Source organism: Tigriopus californicus, chromosome 8 (assembly GCF_007210705.1).
Source record: "Tigriopus californicus strain San Diego chromosome 8, Tcal_SD_v2.1, whole genome shotgun sequence".
Classification (NCBI taxonomy): Eukaryota; Metazoa; Arthropoda; class Copepoda; order Harpacticoida; family Harpacticidae; genus Tigriopus; species Tigriopus californicus.
The window spans coordinates 8197013-8207344 of NC_081447.1; the positions used below are offsets into that span (position 1 = coordinate 8197013).

At 42.3% G+C, this 10332-nt stretch overlaps 1 protein-coding gene across 1 annotated transcript in view; it reads left to right on the plus strand.

The window, feature by feature from the left end:
- Nucleotides 1-4863: 4863 nt before the first annotated feature.
- The window catches only part of LOC131884516 (cyclin-dependent kinase 14-like), a gene marked incomplete in the record, with an annotated part of 32572 nt that continues 27103 nt past the window's right edge, over nucleotides 4864-10332 (plus strand). The window contains 1 exon segment of the mRNA XM_059232330.1: nucleotides 4864-5307. Coding sequence (XP_059088313.1) covers nucleotides 5199-5307 — 109 coding nt within the window.

Consider the following 10332-nt stretch of genomic DNA (forward strand, 5'->3'; position numbering starts at 1 on the left):
CTTTGAGATAACAAGCAAGTGGATGATCATAATTTCAAAGATTGATTATTGCAACATGATACTGTATCCACCACTCTCTCTCTTTGTTTTTACTTGTTCTACCACTCTCAAAAAGTGCTAGTGCTCCACTTTTTAAGATTTTGGATGTATTGGGCAGCGTGTATCATCTTTTGGTGCTTTATATGCGATCAAAATTTAATAGATTCGGAATAATTAAGGTCAAAATGGCCAAAAATTTACATACAGTAGAAGAAGAAATGGACGCTACCATAAAACATCATGTGAATGGATAATATTGAAATCAGTGTCATAAATCCTGCCTCTTGGTAATGGTCTTTCAGTTCATTGATTCATTCAGATCGATTTTCATTGAGAATGATTTAGATGTCTATCCCCTCAATTTTGTGTGTCCAACTAAAGATGCTCTAGGCAGCCGCTTGTCAAACCTCGGGCGTCTCTGAATCCAGGGTCCCTAGGTCCAACCAGGATCCTAGGCTCAGGGTTACCAAGTGTAGAATATATTGTCATCAACCTAGACTGTTTGAAAGATAGTAACCCAACGGGCAAGAGAGAGGTCACCGGTTCGAATCTCTTCTGCGACCTTTCTCAAGGAAACTTTTAGATGCTAGCTATACCCACAGATGAGAACCAATCTGATACCGAACACGGAAAAAACATGCTTATCGGAATTCGGAATTTGCATATCTATGATGGCTGGCTTTGTTGGCCGGGTGAGGTGCAACCATAGAAAACCATAACTAGAATCTATGGTTCTATGGTATCTATGGGTGCAACCTACGAGGGGTCAGTACTATCTGCGGTGGAGAGCTCTAGCTATTGACCCAAGCCCCCATTGCTTGAAGAATGTCCTGGTAACTGAACTGAAAAAGAATACCTAGCTGGGAACGCATGTACCATAGATAACTTCATATATAGATCGATCAAGGGCGCTGCGATCGGATGCTTTCGTCTCAGCTGTCGCTGGTGGAAAAAATGTTCCATTCGTTGTAAATTACTTAGGACAACTATTGTGCAAATTTGAATCGTTGACGGCTCGTCCAAATTCAGAGTAGAAACCCTAATAAGACTCTTGTCAAGCAATTGCTCTCGTCCAGCACGCTTCATAAAATGGGTTTGAGTAAGTTGTCCGACCACATTTTTAAGAACAAATTTTGAAGAGGTTAAAATGGGGCTCAAGCTAAAGTTTTCATCCATGTGGTGGAAACACTTAACTGAAACGCCAGGAACAAGCCTGGGTTCAGGCTGACCTCCAGAGGTGTCGGAATTACCTTGTTTATGTATAGGCGCAATCATGTCGCCCACATTCAAGCACATTGTTGGGAGATTGAAACGAAATCCCGAATGCCTCATCATTGCGTTGCAATTTCGGATACATTTTGTTACACTTTCGAGATTTTCGAGATGCGTTGCTAAACAAGGGCAATCAATAGAGTACATGATTTGCTCTACTGATGTCCAAATCTTTTTTTGACATGTTACGTGTATTATGCCCTAAAAAGCATGTTTTTTTATTATTCTGCCACTCTTTCTACTTGTATATTTGTAAGATTCAAAAGAAAGAAAGATTAAAGAGGAATAACAAACGTTTCATGATGATAATTCAACTTGCCTGAAGCGAGATTTCACGAAATATCTTTGTCGCTTTTCCACCAGCGTCAGCTAACCTGAAAACATGCTCATGCGGTACAGCTCCTGTTGAACTTAAGCATTCTAGTTATGGTTTTCTATGGTACGTATGCATAGCTCTGTTGGCCTGATGGAGACGACTCGTGGTTCCATGGAAACGCAATATACAAGTTGATTGTGGCAAGGGATGAAAATCTAGATTTTGCAGAGGAATGGATGACCCGAATTAGACAATTCTTTTGTCACCTTCCATTTTTTGGCGGAATTTTGGTGGGAGCCGGAAAAAATGTGGTTGATCACCGAAATTCCGAAGATATGTGTGATCAAGGAGAGTAAATTGTTAGCATGTACTTGAGCAGAAAAGGCAAGTTGTGTCTGGACATCGCACTGTTGAAAAAGGGTTCGGTTTCATATATAAAATGAGTCCTTGCATTATTAACATTTAAGGGAGGCACATGTGTCGCTTGAGGAATTTGGTGAATGTGGAATCAACGGATTTTAGAGTGCAAGTCGTAGAGGTAATTCGAAGTAGTAGATGGTAATAAAGAGATTTGATTCTGTACGGATTCAAAAGTCTCCATGAGCCTTTTCCCAACGCATGTTTTAGGATCAATTGCAGTGACCGTTTTGAGAGCATCTCAAAATTTAGGCCCTCGTGAATTCAGGCTAGTTCGAACAATGAAGTACACCTCTCATCTTTCTCGGGCTCCATCCTTGTACAATTTGTTCCCCTCAAATGTTCAGAAAGTTTAGGTTGATCCGGTAGCCTCCTTTAAGTTAGATTTGGGCAAATTCTTGAACAAAATTCCTGATCAACCCTACATTCAAGGGCTAGCCAGATCCGCCAACTCGAATTCGTTGGTAAATCGGATATTTTGTCAATTGTGAGCTAAAAAAATAAGATTTATCACTCTTTCACCTTGGACTGCTCGGGATCTCATTCCCAGTAATGGTAAGGAAGTCTGCAAGAAAAACAGAAATAGAAAAAATAATAATGTAGGTTCGGCAAAGTTGAACAGTTCATGGAAGAGGGACATTCTTGACGAGAAGTCTGTTGCAAATGAATTCGATCCTGATCCTGACTCTGGCCTTGATTATTGTTGAGTTGAGGTGGTTTGCAAATGAAGGTTGGGCGAAGGTGATATAGTTTGCGTATGAGTATGAAGGTGTTTTTTGAGGAATGATGATGAATGGTAAGGCTTTGGCATGTCAGATACATATAAGTTGAAGGGGATGGCGAAACTGGACCTCCTTGCGGGAGGCCAACAAAAGCGAAGTGTTAGGGGGATAGGCCCTCACCAGAAGTATTGGAACAAGAGAATCCCGTGTAGATGTTGGTCAGTAGGACAGAGATTGGATTCGACACTCCCGACAGCTGGACAGTTTGGTCCACTTTGTTGAGTATATTGAAGCACGGACTTCCAGAGAGATGTGGACTGCGAACGGAAGTAAACTTTTTTATCTCCTAATCGTGGACTTTACTCCAAATAAGCAGTTCACGCGACCACAAAATCTTGTTGAACAGATAAACAAATTTGAGACCAAAACTATACTTAGGGAACTCAGGAGATGTGACCAAAGTGATGTTGTAAACACTACATAAAATTCGAATTTTCGGCCTGCTCTTGGTCAGCTACATAAGCTTTTGACAACATAGCTTGTTAAGGTTGTTACCCTCGAATCTGCCTAGGTGCAACAAATTCTCTTCAATCCCTGACAGCGGGCTAACCAAACAGACAAAACCTCCATAGTTGTCCCATAAACCTTTTTGCAATCATAATTTAGTACTGCTTCATAGTCGTAAGTGTGACTCAGGCATCTCTCGAGTACCTCGTTTTCTGTCTCTGTGTCTTTTCTTCTTTCCTTCTTTGTTTCTATGGTTCTATTTTTCTTTGTCACTGTCTCAGTGGCTTGCATTTACGTCATCGTCACAAACGAAAGGAATCGAACCTTCGCCATGAGAGAGGATAGAGGGGCATAAGAAGCATCGGGGAAGAGCCTCCCTGTTCCTCCGTAAATGTGATGTGTATGCGTTGGCTTTTTCCTCTGTCCTAGTCCAAGGAATCCATGGTCTAAGAGAGGCTCCTTGGGAACTGAGGCCGCGAGACCCGCGAGAGCCGCGCAAGAACGCGAGCCCAAGTCGCGCTCTTCCTGCATGCATGTAGGACGTAAGGCCGTCGAGTCATTGGTAGTGAGCTGATATCGTGGTACCTTGAGCACACGCATGAGAAGAGAACGGCAAATACGGGAGATGCTCTCTCTAGAAAAGGATCTCTCTCTCTCTCTCCATCGCCGTCGTTTTCGACCATCTTCTTGCACATGCACTAAGGATGCCTTCGCCCCCTTGACGGCTGAATCAAGCACAGCATGGACCTTCATCTCTTCTCCCTGTTCGTTCTGTTTTCAGGTTCTTTTTGTGTTGTGAAACCGTGGATCCTCTTGCTCGATCTTCTTCGAGCTCAGACAGGGCTTTCTTTCTTCCTCCTCTGCCATTGGATCGCGTCATTCCACGCACAAGCTAGTGGAGGCGAACGCAGGAGCGGTCCAGCTAGGGTTTGTCATACTGACCGGGAAGGAATCGGCGGGACCTTTATGTAGAGAGATTGCTTATTTTGTTACTTTTTATACATTCAAGTGCTTCTGAACTGACTTAATAACCCAACTCAGAGGCCTGAAATAAGTCAAAAAAAACCATTATTTTGTGAAGAATTGATCTAATTTTGTGTTAAACGCCAGGATTAAACGAATAACAAATTTTGAGATAATTAACCAAAGCGATCTTTCTCTTGTCCAGGTTAGCTCTGTTAGTGATGGGAGCAGATCTCTTTATCAAATAAAAAGTGTCATTATCACCCTGTTTGGAATTGACACCTCCCATTGCTTCCACCAAATGAAGTTTTTAACGGGTTTCATAAGTGGTTGCTATATGGATCAATTGCTTTCAAACGGTTTTGAATCTTAATTTTCATTTCCAAGGAAAATTTTTCAACTTTTTGATTATAGTTTTAAAATGCAAGGAACCAGTTTGTTGCACGCGCCTTCCTATCCCTAGCTCGGTGCTTCAGTCGGTGTTCTGTTGGATTGTGCCATGGAACCAAGATGACTGCCTGGTGGGTTGACTGGTTGATGGGTTGGTTGGTTGGTTGGTTGGTTGGTTGGTGGGCGGGTGGTTGGGTAGGTTTGGAACATTGCTCCCTCGTTTGAGTTCCCTGAATCCATTCGCTTGTAGTCAGTCTACTTACTGGTCTTGAGTGAAGCAGCATGGCTTTGGGATGACACCAGTGAGCTGGTCCAAGGATTTCCATGCGTCTATCCAAGAGAATCATTAAGGCAATCATCATTGGGTGGTGGAACTTATAGCCAACATATTCCCAAGTGAACTTCGAAGAGGCGGATCAGAGTAGGCAAAGTCCACTGAGTTCGTTGGTGGATAATTGACAGTTTGCCTTCCTCCACTCCACGTGCGCGTGCCTGGCTTTGCTTTGGCTTTGTATTTCTTTTCAAAATGACGAACTCTTCCTAAGCGTGGCCAGGACTCTCGTAAGTGGAAGATGATCCAATCATCTTCGGTTCAAAAGTGTTGCGCCCTTGAATGCAAGGAGTGCGTCAATGCTGCCAATCCAACTGCCAAAGTGCTGGTCACCACGAATAACAAAATAGGTAAGAGGTCAGTGGTTAGAGGTTTATGGTAGCGGTTGACTTGAAGACGATGAAGTCAAGTGGTCTTATTTCTTACTCGCGTGGCGTATAAGACTTCCCATATCTTTGAACTAGCTCCTTAGGCCCATGCTATTTACTTACTTAACACCCTGTGCGGGTAAAGCTAAGCCAATTTGGCTGGAGGTTAATCCCAGTTGATTCGAGATTGATCTTGACGGTGAGCTAAAACAAGGCTGATCCAATTGTGATTGGAAAAGCCTGTTTTGTCAGACACCATCAACTCCAGGCATTCTTGATATTAGGTGCTACGAATATGGTATGGTTTACATTTCAGGCTACCCAGTTGTTAACCACTATTATCTTTCTAAAACCCTTAGCCCGTACGTACATAATGTCAGGATTTCATTTATTTACTCAAAGAAACTTGGTCAATTGGTCAATTATGCCGAATACTGGAGCAATCAACCGTCGTGATGCTGTTAAAAGGGAAGATTTTCTCATGGAATCTGTGATATATAAAAACAGGCACGAATATCAAACATTAAAAAGTGTACAGTAGCGTCTTGGGTTATGACAAGAACACAAGAACACAAGGACACGTACGATTCTAGCATTACCCTGACTGTCAGATTTGGATCAGACTTTGGAACAGAAACACGATTGGTGTTGTTGTTCTTAAAGTGCAGTTCTTGTTATCGTTGTTGTTGTTGACGACTTTGTTGCAACTGTTATTGTATCATTCGTTCCTCTTTCTGTTGTGACTAGATTGGATAGGGCAAGCTTGTGCCCAGGCAATAAAAAGCAATTCCTCCACTCCATCCGACAAAGGTCCAGGGAGAGTGGCTCCGAAAACCATTTCATCCAATTTACACTTTTATGAACAATTTACTTGATTGGCTAATAGCTTCCTCGCGTTACGTTACATTGTTGTTGTTTGCCGTCGTTGAAGGGCTCCACCCAAAAAGTCCTAGGAAACAAAATTCCTTTTAGGCTGGGCTTTTGTGAGTGGCTTGTGAAGTAAAAGAAACAGCATACTCCTGCCGACATGACCAATATTAGTTTAAAGCGTGTTGTCGGGTTGATATGATGATATTCTCGTACGAACAGTCCAAAGTGAGAAGATTGTCCATAAACCGAGAAACTTCGAGTTGATGTAGAATGCACAATGTGTGTGTGTGTGTGTACAATGTCGAAGATGCCAAAGCGTGCATGTTGAATGTGTCAGTTGGGCAAGAAGAAGGGGGATAAGAGGGAACAATCCGGCTGTTCCTTCCTTCGGATGGACCACTCACTCTCCAATGAAAGCAGGCCTTCGAGGCTAATATGGTTTAGACATGCCAATGAATGTATTCGTGTTGGTAACAGTGGCTGTTGTTCTCTAGTAGTACATGTGGTTGGACATGTTTGTAGTGTGTAGGGTCCCTTCCATTTATATGCACAATATGTACATGTATATGGTCGCATCAGGTAATTGCTCGTTACATTCTTCCCCTCATTATTCACTCAACTTGCACCCCCTCGAGGTTGGAATGTGCCTAACATGTTTTGATGAGGTACCATTCATCAAGCAACCAACCACTATATCATGCCTGCTTTCAGCAACATTCATCATTCCAGTCCAATCCAGAACAATCAGTCTTCATGTCAAACTTGCGTCAACCATACTGGGGTGTATCATGGATCCTCATTTTAATTGTCATTGATTGTCTCGAGTGGGTGCTTTCCAGTGCTGAAGGTCAGAAAACGCATTTCCTCTATTCGAATCTTGGGATTGGAGCCAAGCCCACGAGAATCTGTTTGTTTGCAAGTTTTGCTAATAATTAACTTCTACAAGAGTTTCACATCGCAAAAGAGCCCTGGACCGTGACCACCGACACACCATATTGCTTTGAACGATTCGCTGAGATTTCCAAAGGGTCGAATCATTGCCACATTATGTACGAGTACTACATATAATGATGAGTTCCAAAAAAATCTTGAACAATTCGTTGTTTGTTCTCCCTGTTAATTCCTAATCCAAACAAGTTGGTAGAGACCATTGATTTAAGGAGCACCCATTCTCCTCGTCAACTGACTAGTTCAGTATTGTGGCTAATCTTCGAGGAAGTACAGATACAAGGGCCCACCCGGTTCGAGTTCAACTGGCTGAATGCACACAGTTTCTCTCCCACGTCTGATCTCGAGTTGTTGAGCTAAATTTCAAGCCCTAATTAATTGATTGATTGATGAACACTTTAGTTGTAGTTTAACAGACATTCTTTGTCAATACGATTAGACAGTTTGTACATTTCCATCTAAAAGAAACTGAGAAGAATCCTTAAAATGAGAGATAATACATGCTTTCGATATTCAGACATAGCTTTAGAGGCATTTTGAACATAACTTTGGTTATTCAGCAGGTTTACTACAATAACATTGCTTTTGATTGAGAAAGCTGCCTGGAATTGGCTGTAGCTCAGTGTGATGAATATGTTTGAGTTTGTTTCCTTTATGATGAAAATCATGTTGCTTTATTGTCGGCTAGAAAGTCAAACAAACCGATCAAATGCAAGTCATGAAAAAAGAGGACGACGCTAAGTATGTCTGAGCACTACACAGATGGTTGTTTGATAAGGCGTCGTTTGACATTTTTCACGGGGATCATATAGCACCTTGGGATTCGGCATTCGATATAATATTTTTAAATAGTCATCCAACATATACTTCCGTCGATTTTTTGTGGGCTCCAAGTGAACGGCAAGCGGAAATAATTATCGGAATGTCAAATATCCTTGGGTAGTCGAGGTGTTCCTCCCCCCCCCCCCTTTATTGGGTTTGAAAGGTTGGAGACTGCCTAAGCAAAGTACGTGGTATGTGCCAAGTATTCAATCTGTTTGTAATTGGAAGCCGAAATTCCGAGGCGAATACCGTTCCTAGGCTTTCGTAGGCTTCAGCACGTTCAGTAGTCAAATATTGATGGGACCGGTTTTGACACATAATGGTTATCATGTGGACGCTCAAGAGCTCGCTTGATTCGAGCTTAGATGTTCTTTCCTGTGGGACGAAGGGACGGAGAGGATTTCGATACGCTTCTGCTTTATCTCCTTGGCCAGAGTGCAGCGGAAAAAGATTCGAACAGTCTCAACGGGTAGCCCACAAATGTCGAGGATAAGGGGAGAGGGACGAGGATGAGGTCCCTCCCGCTCGTACTAACCCGCCTTTGGAAGAGAGCTAGCTTCTGTTGGTGAGCAAGGAGCTGGCGAGCGCTGATGATGACTCACCACCACCCTTCCTTAGCTCCGAGAGGTTCAGACTCATTCCGGGTGGAGCAAGCCAGAGATTGGTTGGAACTAAGGAGCTATGGAACCAGAGAACATACAAAAACAACGCTTCCACCTTGGAATGGTTCTCCTCCTCGAATGCAGCAGATACATGGATGAAGCCTTCCATTGTTCATTCTGGATGTCATCCTTCAAAATAAAGGAGAGGACCAGCATCTCAACTACGGATAATACCCTTAGCATTTCGGGTATGGTTTGGAGCTTGAAGGCATTTTCTTTCGTGCTAGCAAGTCCAATGTATGACTGACAAAACTAATTCGAGTAGCCCCCAAAAATGCCTGAGAGCTCCTCCGTTTTACAAGTGAATAGTTGGTGCCCAATTTCAAATCAAATCCATTTTGCTTTAAAACAGGAGGACATCCATTGTTCGCTGAAGTATCGTTAACCACACAGCTAGCACGAATTTTGAAGCACCAACAGTACGTACTTTGCCCAGGCTGATGGTTGCGACGGATCGGTGGCTTACTGAGGATGAATGGCTGATGAAGTCAACTGCACGTGCCTCTAAGCGAGGGTTCCCAACAATTATCTTCTAGTTGATTGCAATGGTTCATCAATGTACCATTCTTTCGGCTATATCAATCGTTGAATGAACCATTTGCTTACATATACGATATTCGTTGTGCACAAGAGGGGACGAATGTACGGATGGCACTGTATAATGAAAATCGGGCTAATCGTCGTCCGAGTTTCTTGCCAAGATAAATGGCATTCAAGTTGATGAAAAAAGCTGATATTGAAAGAGTCTCCCATTCCGGAGAGAGGGAAAATTCAGTCTTTATTGATTGACTATTCACTTGCCTTGCACTACTGGTACTGAATGCGTAGTCGCCGGAATGGATTTAAACCAAGTGCGGAGAATGCCTTTCGTTTGGCATTGGCTAGCTGATTTGATGGGGCCTCTACGTATATGTGTTATCGAGGAGCAATGTGCAAGGCTTCGGTTGTACACGCATGCTTTTGCAATGCCTCAAGTAGAATGATAAAGAAATGGATCCTCCAGATGTCTTAAGTCGCGTAGATATCCTTACGATTCTCTGAGATTTCCAAAGGGTCACGAATCATTGCCACATTATGTACGAGTACTACATATAATGATGAGTTCCAAAAAAAATCTTGAACAATTCGTTGTTTGTTCTCCCTGTTAATTCCTAATCCAAACAAAGTTGGTAGAGACCATTGATTTAAGGAGCACCCATTCTCCTCGTCAACTGACTAGTTCAGTATTGTGGCTAATCTTCGAGGAAGTACAGATACAAGGGCCACCCGGTTCGAGTTCAACTGGCTGAATGCACACAGTTTCTTCTCCCACGTCTGATCTCGAGTTGTTGATTAAATTTCAAGCCTAATTAATTGATTGATTGATGAACACTTTAGTTGTAGTTTAACAGACATTCTTTGTCAATACGATTAGACAGTTTGTACATTTCCATCTAAAAGAAACTGAGAAGAATCCTTAAAATGAGAGATAATACATGCTTTCGATATTCAGACATAGCTTTAGAGGCATTTTGAACATAACTTTGGTTATTCAGCAGGTTTACTACAATAACATTGCTTTTGATTGAGAAAGCTGCCTGGAATTGGCTGTAGCTCAGTGTGATGAATATGTTTGAGTTTGTTTCCTTTATGATGAAAATCATGTTGCTTTATTGTCGGCTAGAAAGTCAAACAAACCGATCAAATGCAAGTCATGAAAAAATGA